Genomic DNA, 19,319 nt, shown 5'->3' with positions numbered 1-19,319 from the left:
GGGAGGAGCACTTCTCTCTTTTTAGGGTTCTTCTTCTCTTCCAATGGCGCAGGCGCTGGAGGCTGCCGTGAGCCGGCTGGAGGCTGCGGTGGGGCGCTTGGAGGCGCTAGAATCCCGCCTTGCTGCTGGAGGTGGCGGTGTCAAGTCCGAGCGATTCCCCGATGCAGCAAATCTGGAGCTGGAATCGGCGGGAGCACCCTCGGTGGCTGCATTTGAGGAGCTTGTATCGGCAAGCGTTGGCAGGGTGATGGCAGCTGCGGAGAAGATTGGAGGCCAGGTCTTGGAAGCTAGCAAGCTGATCAAGGAGGCATTTGAAGAAGAGAGGAAAATCGTGCGAGCGATCTCCCAATGCAAGGTATGTTGGGAAATTTTTTCCATTGACTTAGATCTAGATCTGAGCTAAAACCTTTACGTACTTTGGTAGGAACCGAGCATGGAGGAGCTCCAAAAGCTAGTGCATCCGTTAGCTTTGCTGTTGATGAAGGCGCATTCTCTAACGGAAGGAAGGAGGACGGATGCCTTCAACAATGTCAAAGTTATAGCGGAAAGCTTGCAATCTCTCTCATGGGTCGTCTACACCAAACAATCGGGTAAAGTTCGTCACTCTCGAAATCGACTGTTCTTCGGAACTTCTTATCTGTGTTGTTATCTATCTAGGCATGCCCAAGCCCATAAGTCAAGTGGAGGAAAGCTGGCAGTCGGCGGAGTTCTACAACAATAAGGCATGTAAGGCCTGGTTGAAGTTTCTCCCCGTAACTTTGCGCATTTGCATTCATGACAGGTTCTCATTGAATTCCGAGCGAAGAATCCAGACCAAGCCGAGTGGGCTAAGGCCATAAAGGAGCTTTTCTTCCCCGGATTGAGAGATTACGTCAAGCAGTTTCATGCGACTGGGCCATCTTGGAATCCCAAAGGCGTTGAGGTGAAGCAGTATCTGGAAGGTCCAGCCCCTCCGAAAGTACCAAAAGCGCCCTCGCCGCCGGGTCCTCCACCGCCTCCAGGTCCTCCACCTCTCCCCACTGCAGCAGCTCCAGTGCCTGCAGCGGCTGGTGCCTCCAAACCGTCCATGAGCGCAGTATTTAAGGACATCAACAAGGGTGGATCAGTGACGTCAGGTAAGCTTTGCTTGGCTCCTTTGGTCTTGTCTGGAAGCTCACGTGACTGGTGTGCCTGTGGTTTTCAGGATTAAGGAAAGTGACCGATGACATGAAGACGAAGAACAGAGCTGAGAGGCCGGGCTTTGTCCAGGCATCTGAGAAAACGTCAAACGTTGCTGTCACTCAGCCGAAGGCGTCTACTCCCGTATTTGAACTGCAACTTGATCGAAAGTGAGCAGTGTCCTTTCCGTGATATTTGTGCTAACGAACGCAATATTTGTGCTGACAGATGGGTGGTAGAGAACCAGACGAACAACAAGGAGATTATAATAAGCGAGTGCAATCCAAGGCAGTCCGTGTACATATTTGGCTGCAAGGGCTCAGTCATTCAGATTCGAGGTAAAGTTTTACGAGAGAGATATTTGTGCTGGAATCCATTGCGCAGGGAAAGTCAATAACGTGACATTTGACAAGTGCTCTAAGACGGGCCTGGTGTTCAAGGTGAAAATGACGCGCCCTGTTTGATTCATTCCGAGCATGTGAAGTGTCTTTCCAGGACGTTGTTGCCGCTTGCGAGGTTGTGAACTGTACGAGCGTCGAGGTCCAATGCCAGGTGGGACTTAAGCTGTTGCCAGCCAGCCTTGGTCTCATCCAGTGCTTTGCAGGGAATGGCACCAACTATCGCAGTGGACAACACGAACGGATGTCAGCTCTACTTGAGTACAGAGTCTCTAAAGGCGTCTATTACCACCGCCAAATCCAGCGAGATCAACGTCCTCGTACCTGGTTCTACTGCCGAGGACGACTATGTAAGACTGCGTGTTTTTGCTGGCACAGGCTAAATCGGTTTGCAATCTTTTCGTGTCAGGTGGAGCACGCCCTGCCAGAGCAATTTGTCAATGTGTATGAAGACGGTCGCTTCGTGACGACGCCAGTGGCTCACTCTGGAGGCTGACGGAGGCTGAAGCTCTCATCGCCCCTCTGGATGGAAGCAGCCACGGAAGAATAAAGAATGAGATTGCAGCAGAAAAATGTGAGTGGATGAATTTGGATTGCGGTTAACTGTCCCTGCACTACATTCATAGGTATAATGAGATCCAGGCAAGGCTGCTGGTGCTCGTCACCTTTTCCTTTTTTTTTTTTTCTTTTCTTCTCTCTTTGCGTAGGCATCTTTGTTTGTCGCGTTGCCCTGGGGCCCCCATACAAGCACAATCTCTCAGGGCTGGCTGTAGAAAATGCTCTATCGGCTGTATTGCAGAAGCTGGCTGCGAAATACTAAAGCTTTGGTTTAAAGCTTCTTGCTGCTTGCCTAGCCTGATAGTTTTTTATATGCCTGGTGTTTTTAAACCGAGTGGAGGAGGGAGGAGGAGCATTGAATCCTTCATACCAACTTCTTGTGCCTAAGATTACACGGGCCACAGAGCTTGTGCTGCCGCTCGCTGCTCGCATCCCAATCGCACAGCATCCAGCCAGCCCCTCCAGGTGTTGCTGTTGCGGTTGCAACAGAGTTATGGCTGTTCGAAGACGATAAAAGAGTGGTGCGTGGAGGGAAGGGAGAAAAGATGAAAAGGAGAGGAGAGGGAGGTCAGGTCTACTTGTTTGTGATCTCTTCGGATCGCCGGCAGTGCTGCGACGAGACGAGGACGTTTCTGTGCTCATCCTGGCAGTCGAGTACTTCTTGCTGAGATTCAACCAACACAAATCAAGAAATTTACTTGGATTATAACTAGAGACTGAAGTCACGTGAACATACATCCCTGGTTATTATTAAGTATAGAAGGGAGGAAGCAAAAACCATCATCAAGAGCACGAGCCTAGTCCATCATATCAGTCACAACCATGAAATCGAAAGTTCTAAAAGGAAATGGAAACAAAAAGAGCGTGATCGATCCATACCCACATAGCAAACAACAAATCGGCACGGCAACTTTCACAAACACATCCAGCTCCACACCAAGATTCCAGCGGCAACAAGAGCACCTCCATCCAGCGACACGCTCGCTCGGGCAGCGCTTGGCGATCTTCCTGGGGCAGCTTCCTCGGGAGCCGAGGAGGAGGAAGACGGCGTCTCAGAGGAGGGCGGCGCGGGTGGCGACGCGGCTGGAACCATCACCGGGCTCGGGCTGGGAGCGCTCTCGGGGCTGGGGCTCGGGCTCGGGCTGGGGCTCGGGCTCGGGCTGGAGCTCGGTCCCGGAGTGGGCGCTGGACTGAGCTCGGGAGCTAGCGATGGAGCCACGGACAATGCAGGTCCCGGGGCTCCCGCGGGAGCGAGCGCGAAGATCTCCGGAGGCAGCAGCACGCGATTGACGGCGTAGACCGCGACTGGAGGAGTGTCGAGCTCGGTGTCCGTGACGTCGGCCCGGTTGAGACCAGTGACGAAGCTGACGCCTTTGCCGCCGGCGGTGGAGACGTTGAGCTCGAAGCCGCCGATCCTGGAGGAGGCGACGGTGGGCAGCGGCGTGGCCACCGACCGGAGCGATCCCATGGTGAAGTACGTGGCGATGGCGTGGAACTGGAGCAGCGCGATCTTCTGGGCCTGCGAGAGCTCCGCCAGAGCATTGGGCGGGAGCGCCTTGAATGCGTCATCGTCGGGGGCGAGGAGCGTGACCGCGGACATGGATCGGAGGGACTTGTCCACGCCGGTGGAGGCCAGGAGGCCCAGGAAGGTGTTGAAGTTGCCCTTGGCCTTGAGCGCGGCGGTGAGATTGTTGACGCTGGGGGCGGCGCCCTGGTCGATGCCCAGATCCATGGGCATGAGCGGATGATCCAGCTCCATGTAGCTCATGTCGTACGGGTGCTGCGTGACGTTCTTGACGACGGTGGCGTTGGAGGCGGCGCCGGGGACGCCCAGATGGATGAGCCCGCCGTGCGAGACGGAGACATTGACGAAGCCATACTCACCCGTGGGCTTGCCGGTGGTCTGGTAGAGCGTGGCGAGCACAATGCCGGTGGCATTGGTCATGGAGCGGATCTCCTTGATCTCCAGGTACTGTAGCACGCAGTGGTAGCGCAGGATGTCGGCGATGACGAGGAGATTGTTGGCGCCCACGGAGGCGATGACCGGGTCGAGCACGGCGTTGGGCGGGATGAAGAGCGTGATGGAGGAGCGCGAGTCCACCTCCTTGATCACGCCCGTCTCGGACAGATACCTGTTGAATGTGGAGAGATGGTCGAACTTGGCGAGAACCCGGGTGGAGTTCACGGTCTTCGCGAGCGCCGTGGGCGACCACGGCGCCGCAATGCCGATGATGAGCAGCAGCATTACCAGCGACGACGCCATCGATCGAATCTCTCCTCCTCCCTCGCTGCTAGCTATATTACTTAACGCTACGAGGATCAGCGCAGAGCCACTAAGCTTACTCGCGGGCGAGCGAACAAGCCTCTTTCTTCTGCCCGCACAGCGAAGACACGCTCCTCCAAGCTGTGGGATGCCACGTGGACGGCCCCGATGCGGTAAGGATCCAAGGCTGGCCAATCTTAATATCCAACGGCTTCATTTTGTCGGTGGGTCCAAAAAACGGTCAGGCACCTGAATATCCGCGCCGCAAGTCGCATATTCCTTCCCCTGGGGATTAGGACTCGGCTTTTGCGTAAACAAAGCGTTTAATCCATGTGCGCAGTAAATGCCGGTGCTTTTGGTACGGCCTCCTCCGGATGCAGCCTAGAGCGTGATGAAGAAAATAATTTGAAAATGTTCTTGGAATGGCCCACGCCCCACTTAGGTTGGTGGACCATGTGAAACTGAAAGAAAATTGAGATGGTAGTACCAAATGCCATCCATTGATAATCGATGGATTCGTGTGGCGTGCTGGGATTAGCTCTGATCCTTGTTCCTCCCCGGCTTTGCTTAAGATTAAAAGAAAATGGGGGTTTGAACTTGGAAAAGGTGGCGAGCTTTCGTGGGCGAGAAGAGCACCCGGCTGGATTGAATTGAATTGAATTGAATTTGGAGCCAACCAACCCAGCCCCACACATATATCACATCCCTTGATTCAATCGCAAAAGGCGGTAGGAGAGATTTCACTGTGGCTGGTCCACGCTCCCACTAACTTCTCTAACTTCATTTGCCCATCCAAACAGGAGAAAGACGAAGAAGAAAACGCCGACTCGTGTAGCTAAAGGCCTATACGGCATACAAACAAGGTATACGCGCGGCTCTAGCCAGGAATCAATGACTGATTCATCAATGTTTTCGTGGACGTCTCCACTCACTCACTCACTCACTCGTATTCCTCCTTGTAGCTTTGCATCTGCGCATTCCATTGGCTCGTCGTGGCCACGCTACAAACATGCCAAATCATTTGGTGGGGGAGACGAGGATCAATCTCCATCGTCTATCATGTGAACGTCAATTCCGTTGTCGCGTTTGTTCCAGAATTTCACGCTCCGGCCGCGCCAAGAAACAAGCCCTAATCCGGGCCGCATTAGCAAATCGCCCGCGAAAATTGTGCTCGCGCTGTACGGCCGCGCCAAATGATTCGGCAATGATTTTCAACCGGGCCACGTCAGCGCCCGGTAGGTGAACACTTTATTTACCATCGCTTAGGTTAAGCTAAAGCGGCAGAAAGAGAGAGAAAGAAGAGAAAGACGAGAAGAAAGCTCTTCCTCCATCGCATCGCATCGCATCGCATCGCATTTGTTTGTTTGCTCCATCGCCATCGCCATCTAGCACGAGAGAGAGGAGGCTGAGTTGAGCTAGCGATAGCGCGAGCACGAGAAGGAAGAGATCGGTGCTTCCTTCCTCGGAGGCACAGACAGTAGGTCTCGGCCATTTGATTCGGCTCTCTCGCTGGAGCTGGAGCTGGAGCTGGGACAATCTCTCAATCGCCCAAGCGCTTGAATTGGCAGACGCCAGGTACGACTCTCGTGTCTCTCCGGGCCAATCTTTGCTTGGTGTGTTTGGCTGTGTGCGCGTGTGGGCAAGATAGAACATCTGACTCATCACTCCATTAGTTCTTGCTTCTCCGAGTCCTTTGCATGGAGTTGACTTGATTGAGCGATTGGAGTGCTTTTGGCGTTTTGCTGGAATTCCCCCAATTGTTCCTCGGCCGCTGCGGGTGGATGGTATTAAATTCGCGTGACCTCCCGGTGGGGGAGAGAGAGAGAGAGATGTGTTTGTACGAGAGAGAGAGAGAGAGAGAGAGTGAGAGTGAGTGAGTGGAACTCTTCTCTCTTGGCTCCTCCAAGGTCTGTCTCCCTTCCTCTCTCTCTCACTTAATTCTTTTCTTTTCTTTTTCTTCATGGTTGATGTCACCACACTCCTCCACTCCACTTGTGATCTCTATCACTTTAACCAAGACACTTCTATCCGTTCCTACCTTGGTCTAAGGGAGAGGAGGAGATCGGGATCTGATCTCCTTCTCCATCTGGATTGGAGCAGTGCCGCGGTACAAGGCGCACTACGCAAACGGGTCCTTGGTTCCTTTTCTTTTTTCACTTTTCGGCTCTCTCTTCTATCCTTCGCTTTGCTTTCTTTTTTCTTTCCAGTTCTCCTTGCGTGTTCTCCTTGCTTGCTCTATGTGTGTGTTTGTTGAGAGATGGATAGATACACAATGTTGTGTTGTGCATTTGCACTGAGGTCTAGATTATTCTCTCCTCCATCTTTTCTTTTTTCTTTTTTTCCTTTTGTGCGAGTGTGTTGGCTGGCTGGTTGGCTGGCTGGGCACTGTGCTGCTGCTTGCCGCTGCGGGTTTTCATTTCGCACACTGGTGGTGTCATACACACACATTGTCTGTTATCTGGCTAGCATAAAGGTGATGAACAGCGCTTAGGTACCTCTGAATAAGTTTGAAAAATGGGCATCTTCTTGTGGCTAGTCAGGCTGGGGCATTCTTGTGACAAATACTCTAATGCCTTGCTCGAAAGTGACACTTGGGTGCGTGCATGTGTTTGCCTCCGCGGTGGAAAAATGTGGTTTTGATCCTCGCAACTCTCTCTTTTTCTTCTTACCCTTGCTGCGCTGCAGATTAAAAAACTCGCCCCGCCTACCTACGCGCGCAAGCCAAAGTCAGTGGCACAACAGCGGAAGGGAGTGTTGTCAACAAAAGGCTGGCAAAGCAAGAAAAGCCTTGCGGAGGAGGAGGAGGAGGAGGAGCGATATCACGCAGCCATGCATTATGCCGCTGCTGCTCTTCCAGCTCCGGTCCACGACGTGGCCGCATCGCCCTCGTCCTCCTGCACGTCAATCTCTCGCCAACAGACGCCGGAGGAGTCGACCGAAGCTCTCATTCCGGGTCTGTCACACGACCTCGCCTTCTACTGCCTCTTCCGCCTCCCGCTGGCGAGCCAGGCCGTGGCGAGGCTGGTGTCCAAGTCGTGGCTCGTGTCCCTGTCGAGCAGGGAATACTTCCAGGGGCGGCGGGGGCTGGGATTCACGGAGCAGTGGCTGTGCGTGCTGGCCTTCCACAAGAGCAGCGGCAAGATCCAGTGGCAGGCATTCGATCCGCTGCGGCAAAAGTGGCACCTCCTGCCGGCCATGCCGTGCAAAGGCCGGGTGTGCCCGCCGGGATTCGGCTGCGCGTCGATAGCGGACCAGGGCGTGCTGTTTGTGTGCGGCGGCATGCAAACCGACATGGACTGCCCGATGGACTCGGTGCTCAAGTACGAGATGCGCAAGAACCGGTGGACGGTGGCGGGGAAAATGTCCACGCCGCGCTCCTTCTTCGCCAGCGGCATGATCGACGGCCGCATCTACGCCGCCGGGGGCAACAGCGCCGACCGCTACCTCAGCTCCGCCGAGGTGTATGACCCGGTGATGGATCTGTGGAGGCCGGTGGCGAGCATGGGGACCAACATGGCCAGGTACGATGCAGCGGTGCTGGATGGCAAGCTTTACGTGACCGAGGGGTGGAGTTGGCCGTTTTTGTATTCGCCGCGAGGACAGATCTACGATCCCAAGGCGGACCGCTGGGAGAACATGAGGTTGGGCATGCGAGAAGGGTGGACGGGCCTGAGCGTGGTACTGGACGGACACTTGTTCATCATCTCGGATCTCGAGGACAGTGTCAAGCTCAAAGTCTATGACACCGGGACCGACAGTTGGAGGTGCGTGAGCGGATCGGCCATGCCGCCCAACATGGTCAAGCCCTTCTCGGTGAACACGCTCAATGGCAAGCTCCTGGTGGTGGCCAGGAGTCTCCACGTCGCGATTGGGAAGGTCACGCACACGACGGGTGCGCACGACATGACCAGCGCCGCCACCACCACCACGACGAGCGTCGAGTGGCACTCGGTGGCCGCGCCGCACTGCCTAGCCGACTTTGTGCCGTCCAACTCGCAGGTGCTGCATGGGTGGTTTGACGGTGGTATGGAGATTGGCGACTCGATCTAGAAGCAGCAGCAGCAGCAGCACAGCAAGCAAAGTTTTCTTAGTTTTGTTCAGGCAGGGGATAGGTATGGAGCCGCAGGAGACGCTCCAAACAGAACAGAAAAAAGAAAAAAAGCGACCTTTGTCGGCTGAGTTCTCGCTCTGGACTCTAAAAGTCATCCTCCAGAAACCAGAAATATACGGAAGATCTTGTCGTGCTCTAGCCACAAACAAAGAAAGCTAAAGGTGACGCTCTATCTTAATCTAATCACCCATGAAAATCAAGATATAGAAACAAGATAGATAGGCTTTTATGGCCGCTGCTTTTCTCGCAGCAAGCTATGGAGCAGCCGCACCTTTCAATCACAGTGGCTGGAGCGGCAGAAACAAGGCATGGAATTGGAATCTCCATCGCGGGTTCAAGAGCTCAAGAAATTTCAAGTGGTGGTGCCAATGCGTATCGAGCAAGTCTAACTACGGCTATGGTGGCAAGCCAGCCGAGGAGGTGAGTGTGATGGTCACCGGCAGCACAGGCTACATTGGTCGATTCGTGGTCAAGGAGCTCCTGAATCGGGGCTACAAGGTCGTGGCAGTGGCACGCCAGGGATCAAACGCAAATCCCTCCGTGGAAGAAGAGAAATCCTCCTCCGGATCCTTAGAGTGTGTTACGGGGGATGTGACCAACAAGGAATCCCTGGAGAAGTCGCTAACATCGCAGGGAATTGGGAAGATAGATGTGGTGGTGTGCTGCCTGGCGAGCCGGAGCGGCGGAGTGGCGGATTCATGGAACATTGATTACCAGGCCAGTCGCAACAGCTTCGATGTGGGATTGGAGCTTGGAGCATCACATCTGGTGCTCCTCTCGGCGATTTGCGTGCAAAAGCCACTCCTACATTTCCAGCGAGCCAAGCTCAAGCTCGAGGCGGAGATCCAAGGGCTGCCATCCAATCCGACGTGGAGCATCGTGCGGCCCACGGCGTTTTTCAAGAGCTTGGCCGGCCAGGTGGACATCGTCAAGGCCGGGGGGCCATTTGTGGTGTTTGGCGATGGACGCCTCTGTTCTTGCAAGCCCATCAGCGAATCTGACCTCGCATCTTTTATCTGCGACTGCATCTCGGATGAATCCAAGCACCAGAAGCTGCTGCCAATCGGTGGTCCTGGCCGAGCCTACACTCCTCTGGAACAGGGCGACCTCCTCTTTGAAATCACCGGGAAGTCGCGAAGATTTGTTAAGGTTCCAATCCAGATTATGGATTTCGCGATTGGGCTGCTCGATTCCGTAGCTGGATTCTTCCCAGACAATGCGGGCATCCAGGATGCTGCCGAGTACGCGAAGATTGGGAGATACTACGCAGCGGAGAGCATGCTAGTGCTAGATCCGGACACCGGATGCTATGATGCCGATGCGACACCCAGCTATGGCACTGATACATTGGAAGCATTCTTCCAAAGAGTGGTTATGGAGGGCATGGCAGGTCAGGAACTGGGAGAGCAAGTTCCATCGTTCTTGCGTAGTGATAGTTAATACTCCGTCTTGATGTACTTCTAAACAGAATTCAGTCTTTTTACAAAAGACCTTCATTAATATCTATAATTTACTGATAAGGGGGAGGTTCACTGGCCATTGGATCCCAGGCATGGTCATGAAAAAAAAATTCTTGATATTAGTTTTGGACAATGGAAAAGCACTATAACTTTGGTGCTCATTGGCTTGAGAGAGGTAATATAGGTATTTGACATGTGTCTATTTGGGTATGTCATGGCATATGTGGAGTGGTAGAGTTACAGCTAGCCTTCAACACAGCCAGAACCATCAAAGAGTTCAGCTCTAGTCCTATAAAGAACAAGGTTAAGGTAAGTTCTCAAAGCCATAGCTTGCAAACCCCATCTACCTCTCATAGCTGAAGTGTCATTGTATTCTCTAGAGCTAAAACTTTGACAAGCTTCCCTTATTCTTAAGCCACCAAGCCCAAGCAAGCCTTGAAAGCAACAGCATAGCTTGCATCCACTCCTTCAACCTCTATCCTGTCCAGAAACTCAAGAGCCATCTCTCCTTACTAGTTCTTTGAGTTATGATCCAGCCCTAAAAGACAGAAAGTCTAGCTGCCCTAAACTATGATCTGCACTAAAAGACAAAAGATGCTATGCCTTTTCTTGAGGTACATCACCACCAAATTACCTCAAAAGCTCCACCACACAACTTTGCCATTATGAGTGGTTAGGTTCCTTACATATCCTAGCATTAGAGCATTCCAGGAGACAAGCATAAGACACACCAAACAATTGGATTAGGTTCTTGATTTCTGCAGTGGTAGTGGTGGTCAAAGCAATGAAAAGCATGTGAAGCTTTAAGCTCACCATGGCCTCAAAAAGGCATGCCAATCATTTTGTTGCTTGCTCTAGCACAACTTCCCCTTTTTTACAGTTCAAGGTGTGTGTAAATTGTGCTCTTGCTATGCAAAGAACAGCTAATCTGGGTGAGACATTGGGCAACTCTAGGAAGCTCCTGTTTTGTGAAGAAAAACAGCTAATTTATTAGGTGACCTTGAAATAGTATTATTTTCTTGTGGCTCATTGGAGTTTAGGTCCTTTTAGGGTTTTTTCTTAAAAAACACTCTCTGAAAATTTAAAGTGTTTAAATATTAGGAGACATATGTCACTACTTGCCTTGAACTATTACATATTCACACTCAAAATAACTTTGAACATGCTAATGTAATAATTTAAATGTTGAGCATGCTAAACTTTAGACCTTGACAATACTAATATAAACTCAAGAGATAAAACTCATATAAATATATACTTTGAAAATGATAACACACAATCATCATAGTTGTATTGTTTATAAATTATTGATAGTAAATTAAATTAAATTAAAATTTTAATTGTTATGAATTTAAATACTAAAGGCATATATTACTTTAGAATACATAGTCAAATTTATCAATATGGCATCAACATATTCTGCTACCAGCACACTACCATTATATAGATAACTTTATATGCTTGATACATATGAGGCTATCAATATTAGAAAGAAAAATAAATTTAATATAAATTATAATTCTAATTTGTTACTATAATTAGATAATATAAAGAATAATTCACTTTTTGGATGATGTATGATCTTAAATTATGGTAGAATTTTCCATGAATTTATTGTTTCCTTTTTTCTTTTGGTAGTAGAAAGAGGAAATATCAATTGTAAATATCTTGTAATTAATAATTTAAATTTATCTAACACTAATATTCTTTTAATTATCAATAATATAACAATCTTTGAGTGCATAGAATAAGGAAAGGAAATACAGAAATGTGCATCTCAATTAACCCAAAAACCCTAGTTTATATACAAGAGCGAGTGGTTTGAATTAAAACAAATTTAACAACTGCCAAAATCCCATTATAATAATATTAGTATATAGCATTATAGCTGTACACTTGGACCTCATATCATCCCCTCTCGAAATGATGAAATACCATCAGGATTCTCTCATCTAGAGGATCTGGAGGAATATCAAAAGAAGGCATTAGTTGATCTATAAATGGTGCCAGTTATTCATGATCCCTTTGTACAAAGCATTTCAATTATTGTACATGTACAATTTATAGAGGATTGGGCTATTGGATGTTATGCCAAACTTTATAAACTTGTGGTCTAATTTGTTATAACACTTAATATAGTCTTTTCCATTGAGCAAGGATCGATCCCTTTAGATAAACCACATACCATAAGATGGGGAAAATAGACTAATACTAAATCATCCACTTTATACTTTACAAAATGGGAGTTATAGTGCTATTGTTGTCACACTTGTATATGGCCCAAGTGTTCAACAAACTCTATTGGAATAAGTGGAAGAATGTTCATTAAATACTTAACATTAATAGCCCATGACAATTGCAAAGGTACACCCAACTTTGTTGGTAGTATTGGATCATGACTATATAAGAGTTTATTGTCAGCTATAAATTTTTCCTTTCCAATTTGCTAACTTACCTCATCTATCCAACCAACACTACCTTGGCCTTTGCTAAGTCCCCTCGCCAAGGTTCCCACCTACTGTACCAGCTCCTACTTGGTTCTACTTAGTTTCAGCTACTCACTACACAAGCAATAGAGCATTAGCCATCCATTCACGGATTCCCAAATCTCTCCCAATCCCCCTCCCTAGGTTAGATTGGACTTAAGGTTCAACTACACTCCCCGCAGGCATAAGCAGCCAAGCACACCAAGCCTCCAAGTTCTTAACATCCCTTGGTACAACAAGGCTTGATCATGGGACCCTCTAAATCCCAAGCCTTGGGTGCAACACTTGCTTTAGGACATCGGGGCGAAACACCGTGGCCCAACGGCTCGGTATGGGTACCTCTACCCCCCCACTTCCATCCCGAAGGGAAGGCCCAAGCCCCTAAGAAGGGCGAGGACCAATGAGCCACAAGGTACTCAAGTGGGGCACCACTCCACATAAGCCAGGAGCACTGCAGTCGGTCGGTTTCCCTTTCGGGAATGGGAGCTGCTCTTGAGCACTTCCCTGGGTGGCCCCTCCGGCACCACCCAAGCCCATGCTCACTCCCACCCAAGGCCCCTCGGCCCCAGTCTCAACCTCAAGTCAGTTTGGAAGCACCACTAGAGAGTTCCTTCAAGACTGGTTCCTGGACCTCACTATCCCTACTATACTTTTGGAACCCCTTGTAGCCCCCCCCCCCCCCCCTAGGAGACGCATGCTTTGGGCTTTCACCCCTTGACCCGTATTAGTATTCGGACTCGGTGTCGGACTTGATCTCGGACTCGATCTCAAACCCGATCTCAGACTCGACTTTGGACTTGACCTCGGACTCGGTCTCGGACCTGATTTGGATCTCAGACTTTGTCTCGAACTCGGTCTCCGATTCTGCCTCGAGCTCGATCCCAGACTCTATCTCGAACTCGGTCTCAGAATTGGTCTTGGACTCGATCTTCGACTCGGTCCCATTCGATGAACTCTTTGTCATTTCAGTCATGCTTTCGGGGATCCTTTAGCTTATGACATCTCGGGGAGTCGGTTCTTTACAACTCCACCACCTATAGAAGAAGTTTGATGCCCACATCGAATGTCTCTTTGTCATCCTACGACTTGTTGACCATGTCTCCGAGGGCATCCCCCCACTTAGTGGTGTGCCTAAGTTAGCCTCCCCGGCCAAGAGCCCATGACAATGGAATATAGGTGTCCCTATACCCCTCACCTCACCACGCCCTAGTATGGGGTCAGGACTTGAACCTAGTCTTGCTTTACTAGGGGGTTGGGACTTGAACCCAACCTCCGTAGAATACATCTATGGATTCGACATCTCCGCGGGGAGTCGGGCATAGTGCCCTACGCTTGGTCGACCTAGCCAACCCATGCTAATTAGCTTACTTTCGGCGCGCCTTCGGGTCCCAACATATGCCTTTGCTCAACTTCACAAATTGATATTTTAATTGAACTTTGCATAAGTACATAGAGTTCTGCCTTGCAGAAATTCCTCTACTAGATCTCATGCATTCGCTAGGTTCTCCTCCGGTTCCCATGTTGCTTCGCAGTGTGGAAATCCTTTCCACTTTACATGGAACTCTCTCACCTCGCATCCTTGTCGCTTGCTTTTGCGCGCATTGAGGATGGCCTCGACTTTGTATTCCTCTTCCCCTTGCATAACCTCAGGTAAAGGTCTTACTTGGTCCTTGCGAAGAGGATCCTCAAAGTACGGCTTGAGTAAGTTCACGTGGAACACGGGGTGCATCTTCCCCATCTCTCGAGGAAGTCAGAGACGGTAAGCCACTTTACCGATTCGTGCCTCAATCTCGTAAGGCCCCGCGAACCTGCCTAAGGAACTCAAGATCAATTCATTTATAGGAAGACATGCATTTTTACCTTTGGGTCAACTTCTGGCTGATCCCACGTGGTAGCTTGAGGTTCTTGGTGTTCAGCCACACCTTCTCCCCAACTTGGAATTCTACATTACAGCGCTTCTAGTTCACGTACTTGGTTTGCCTTTGTTGAGCCCGTTCCAAGGAATCCCTCACTAGATTCCAAATGCTGAGTCTCTCCACTGTGAATGCCTCCACTGCGGGTAACTCTCCATGATACTCGGCCATGCCGAGTTCCATAGGACCTTCAATAGCTCGCCCATTGATGACTTCCCATGGACTCACCCCGATACTCGAATGTGGTGAGTTGTTATAACACATTTCCGCAAGTCCCAAATGACTTACCCAATTGGTCTGGTCTCCCGAGACATAGCATCGCAAATAATCCTCTAGCTGCCTATTCACCCTTTCCGTTTGTCCGTCTGTCAAGAAGTGTTAGTGCCATCAAACTTGACTTAATACCCAATACCTGTCTGTGGGTGATAGGCTGTGCTGAATTTCAACTTGGTGCGATACTGTTCCAAGAGAGTCCTCCAGAACCTACTAGTGAAGATCTTATCTCAATCTGAGATAATCTCTTTCGGCCTTCCCCGCACTTGAACCACTTGTTCGAAGAACAGCTTCGCCACACCTTCCGCATCCACTTCCGTTGTGGTGGGTATGAAATGTGCCATTTTCGAAAATCAGTCTACCACCACAAATATTGCATCAAACCCCTCGCTTGGGGGGAGTCCCATGATGAAGTCCATCGTAAGACATTTCCACGGATGATCTAGAATTGGGATGCTTTGCAACAAGACCCCACTAGCCTTAGTCACGGCTTTGACCTGTTGACATGTTGGATATGTCTTTACATAGTCTTGGACGTCCTTAGCCATATCTGGCCAATGGTACTTCCTCTTGAGTAAGCCCATCGTCTTCGGCACTCTGCTGTGTCCTGCAAGAGGTCCGTCATGACACTCTTCTAAGGCTACCTTCCTTAGTTCCCCTTCTGGAACATACACCCTCGTTTGCTTGTAATAGATGAGTCCGTTGCGTTCTGCATAGCCCGTTTTCTCTTCCGTTGGCAGCTCACCTCTTTGGTGAGCTTCCCGTGCCTCTAGATTCCTCAGCAACACTTCTTGGGCTAGACCATCATTCTCATATGCTGTTTGCACATCGTCCCTAAAGGTTGCTGTCGCGCTCGATATCATCAACCTCAAGCTCGCTTTTTGACTTAGCGCATCTGCCACGATGTTGCTCTTCCCAGGCTTGTCCAGAATCTTGCAATCAAACTCAGCCAAGGCATTGGCCCATTGATCTTGTTTCCCTCTTTGGTCGGGCTGTGACAAGAAGTGTTTCGTTGCCACATTGTCTGTGTAAACCTTGAAGTGTCTCCCAAGGTAGTGTTGCCACTCCTTGAGTGCCTTGACCACCACAAACAATTCCTTCTCGTGGGCAGGCCACTTCTGTTGAGCCTTGTCCAACTTCTTCGAGAAGAATGCTACTAGATGGTTGTCTTGCTTCAGAACTGCGCCCAACGCAAAGTTCGAAGCATCCGTTTCTACCTCAAAGTCCTTACCAAAGTCTGGTAATGCCAACACGGGAGCCTTCCTCAACTTCCCTTTGAGGTGGACGAATGCCGCCTCGCATTCCGCTGTCCAAACCATCTTCCCTTTTCCTGTTTGGTTTGTTAAGGGTAGGGCTACTCTCGAATAGTGTCTGATAAACTTTCGGTAGTAGTTGCATAGCCCCAAGAATGCCCTTAACTCATGTACATTCAATGGTCGCTCCCATTCCTAGATCGCTTGGACCTTCTCCAAGTCCACCTTGAGCTTGTCCTGGGCCACTAGATGCCCAAGAAACTTTACCTCTTGTTGAGCATTGCTCTCTTTAGCATACAGTTTGTGTTCCCTTAGTTTTTCAAACACTTTCTCCAAGTGTTCGGCATGCTCCTCTAGTGTCTCGCTATAGATCAGGATGTTATCGATATAAACGACCACAAAGTGATCCAAATAGGGTACAAAGATATGGTTCATCAACGCCAAAAACGTTGAAATGATAAACGATGAAATGCACCTTGATGGCCGCATCCAACGTTTCCTTGTAGTTGGTTGGGTTCCAATGCATCACCTCACCGCGAGCCCAGGTTTGCAAACCTGATATGAAGGCATGGAACGCATCCATATCCCCCATGTCCGTGACAAGTATCCTCTTTGCCATAAACCCATTCACATATTCTTGAATGGTTCCGGTCTGCTTCAGCCTACTCAGCTCGTCCCTTAGATGTAGAGTAGCATTCGGAGGAACATAAGTCACGCGGATCCTCACCTTCATCATTTCCCAAGTGGCCACTGGTCCTTCGTTGGCCTCTGTCGTTCTCCACCAAGACTTGGCATTATCTGCCAAGTATAGTTTTGCATATGGGACCTTCTCCGAGCTCGGTAACCGCAACGCTCAGAAGTAGTCCTCCATATCGTAAAACCAATCCTCCACCACCTTATAATCGTTCACTCCCTTGAAGACCGGTGGGGGCTTTGGTTTGTACTTGGGAACTACCTGAAGGACTGATTCCACTTCGGTTTGTTTAACCTTGTCTGGTTTTGCCTCAGTCCTTGTCGAAGGGTCCACACCTTCTGCGTTGCCAGCATCTGCAGTCTTTTTCTTTTTCTTCCGCTTCTTGTCACACTTTAGCTTGCGTACGAGAGTCTCCAGTAGAGCATTGGTCTGCGCCAATTGTCCTTCTAGAACGTTCAATCGAGCCTTGGACGACCGAACCTCGCCACCGGACTCCTGTTTGGAAGTTTCCTCACTGGAGTCCTCCTCATGCAAGGATTCCTCATCCATAGCCTCTTGTTCGACCGGAGGCTCCAGCTCTGGTGGGGGTTCTGTCTCCGCCTGGGTTCGCTTATGTCCTGCCTTTGCCATCTCCCAGCAATCCGCCTCTATCCTTAGCTAGAACTGAGGAAAAGGCTCCGATACCAAATTGTAAGCCACAAATTTTTCCTTTCCAATTTGCCAGCTTACCTCGTCTATCTGACCAACCCTGCCTTGGCCTGTGCTAAGTTCCCTCACCAAGGTTCTCACCTATTGTACTAGCTTCTACTTGGTCCTACTTGGTTTCAGTTACTCACTACACAAGCAACGGAGCGTTAGCATCCATCCACAGATTCCCAAAGCTCTCTTAATCCCCCTCCCCGAGTTAGATTGGACTTAAGGTTCGGCTACACTCCCCGCAGGCACAAGTAGCCAAGCACACCAAGCCTCCAGGTTCCTAACACCCCTTGGTACAACAAGGCTTGATCATAGGACCCTCTAAATTCCAAGCCTTGGGTGCAACACTTGCTTCGGGACATCGGGGCAAAACACTGTGGCCTAACGGCTTGGTATGGGTACCTCTACCCCCCCACTTCCATCCCGAAGGGAAGGCCCAAGCCCCTAGGAAGGGCGAGGACCAATGAGCCACAAGGTACTCAAGTGGGGCACCACTCCACATGAGCCAGGAGCACTGCAGTCGGTTTCCCTTTCGGGAGTGAGAGCTGCTCTTGAGCACTTCCCTGGGTGGCCCCTCCGGCACCACCCAAGCCCATGCTCACTCCCACCCAAGGCCCCTCGGCCCAGTCTCAACCTCAAGTCAATTTGGAAGCACTATTGGAGAGGTCTCTGATTCGGCCTCGGGCTCGATTCCGAACTCTATCTCGAACTTGGTCTCAAAGTCGGTCTTGGACTCGATCTTCGACTCGGTCCCATCTGATGAACTCTTTGTCATTTCGGTTATGCTTTCGGGGATCCTTTAGCATATGACATCTCGGGGAGTTGGTTCCTTACACATAGCTTCTTGGTCACATGATGATGTCCCATATGTGCACTTAAAATAGAAGAATCCTTTTAGGCATGGAGGAAGCATAGAATAAAGATCAAAGAGACCACCAGCTGTAAATGATTATTAGGATCCATCCCTATAAAATAAAGAAGACCATCCTCAAGGTTATGTTAAGAATGTAAATGCTAAAATGGCAAGTCATTAACAAGTGATGAGCCTTCAAATCCATGGCTCAATCTTTTAAGCCTTGCATACTTAAATATCAAGTATAGCAACCACTAATGACATAGAATCTTCATCCAAAAAATCCACAAATGCTAGAACCATAGGCTCATTAGAAATATGAAAAGAAAGTGAAGAAGGAAGAGGAGCTCGAGAAAAGGCATCACCATCTTCCAGAGCAATAAACAACATCAAAATTATATATTTGAAGCTTTAAAGCCTACTAAGCAATACAACCATTAAGTAATTACAACATGATGACCTTTTAGTAACGTTCGAGAACCATGTAAATATGCATAAAGTTTTTCATGAAACCCCAAATTGCTACTAAACACTCCTTCTTTGTCGTGGAGTAGTTCATCTCCATAGGTTTTAATGTACGGCTAATATATATAATAAGATGGTGCTAATTAGGCACACTAGGTGTAAGCGACTAAATTTTCCATTCTACTTTAGTTACTTAACCATACTTTCGACCACTTGGAAGAGTCTGACTCATAACCTTCATAAGTTCTATTCCAGACTTGGGGCTTGCTAGCCCTAAGAATGGCATCCCTACCATTCAACCTTTGCACTTGGTCCAAGTGATTCATATATCCAATCCCATGACTGACACCCAATGGTACCACTGACATATCAGCCTGTTACGCTAAAGCCATGCCCATTCACCTTTGCCACACTAGTGGTCCAACACCACCTACATCCCTGTCCTATCTTTTAAAAATTGGGCCTTCCATCCATAAGTGGTCATCCCAGATCCACTTTTTAACATCCTTAGGATGCCCACTGACATGGGAAATAGCCTTCCCTAATATCCCTTTTTCAGTCCCTACCAAGTCCCTTTCTATCCATAACTGTGTTCACTAATATTGCCACTGGATTAAGGCCCATAGGCCCAACTATTAAGTCCCACTATCCTTTGGGATTTTCTCACCATGTGACCATATCCTTGGTCACTACATCAAAGGACTTCTCCCCTTCCTTTTTACAGTCTGGGATTTTGGG

The 19,319-nt window shown here is 49.5% G+C and overlaps 4 protein-coding genes across 5 annotated transcripts; 3 read left to right on the top strand and 1 right to left on the bottom strand.

The window, feature by feature from the left end:
* Positions 1-4: 4 nt before the first annotated feature.
* Positions 5-2,390, top strand: LOC9657459 (cyclase-associated protein 1). Of its 2 annotated transcripts, XR_002990485.1 has the most exons (11): positions 5-355; positions 425-590; positions 658-722; positions 782-1,115; positions 1,184-1,328; positions 1,387-1,496; positions 1,543-1,598; positions 1,654-1,710; positions 1,763-1,906; positions 1,966-2,130; positions 2,183-2,390. XR_002990485.1 is itself a non-coding variant. In XM_002987269.2 (10 exons), the coding sequence occupies exons 1-10, from the start codon at positions 44-46 to the stop codon at positions 2,050-2,052; spliced, it is 1,476 nt and encodes a 491-aa protein (XP_002987315.1). In that variant the 5' UTR covers positions 5-43; the 3' UTR covers positions 2,053-2,390. The 2 variants fall into 2 exon arrangements, 1 of the variants encoding a protein (XP_002987315.1); XM_002987269.2 differs by having other exon boundaries at positions 1,966-2,390.
* A 409-nt stretch (positions 2,391-2,799) lies between these two features.
* LOC9658120 (fasciclin-like arabinogalactan protein 8) lies at positions 2,800-4,763 on the bottom strand. The gene has a single exon (XM_002987215.2). It carries the CDS (start codon positions 4,375-4,377, stop codon positions 3,028-3,030), a length of 1,350 nt encoding a protein of 449 aa, XP_002987261.2. The 5' UTR covers positions 4,378-4,763; the 3' UTR covers positions 2,800-3,027.
* An 881-nt stretch (positions 4,764-5,644) lies between these two features.
* LOC9658119 (F-box/kelch-repeat protein At1g30090) lies at positions 5,645-8,626 on the top strand. Its single transcript, XM_002987268.2, has 2 exons — positions 5,645-5,952; positions 7,063-8,626. Exon 2 carries the CDS (start codon positions 7,207-7,209, stop codon positions 8,425-8,427), a length of 1,221 nt encoding a protein of 406 aa, XP_002987314.1. The 5' UTR covers positions 5,645-5,952; positions 7,063-7,206; the 3' UTR covers positions 8,428-8,626.
* Positions 8,627-8,695: 69 nt separating this feature from the next.
* On the top strand, positions 8,696-10,025 carry LOC9663034 (divinyl chlorophyllide a 8-vinyl-reductase, chloroplastic). The gene has a single exon (XM_002987267.2). The coding sequence runs from the start codon at positions 8,717-8,719 to the stop codon at positions 9,926-9,928; it is 1,212 nt and encodes a 403-aa protein (XP_002987313.2). The 5' UTR covers positions 8,696-8,716; the 3' UTR covers positions 9,929-10,025.
* The last annotated feature ends 9,294 nt before the right edge of the window (positions 10,026-19,319 follow it).

This window comes from Selaginella moellendorffii, unplaced genomic scaffold (assembly GCF_000143415.4).
Source record: "Selaginella moellendorffii unplaced genomic scaffold, v1.0 SELMOscaffold_80, whole genome shotgun sequence".
Taxonomy (NCBI): domain Eukaryota; kingdom Viridiplantae; phylum Streptophyta; class Lycopodiopsida; order Selaginellales; family Selaginellaceae; genus Selaginella; species Selaginella moellendorffii.
This window is presented reverse-complemented; position numbering and strand designations above follow the sequence as displayed.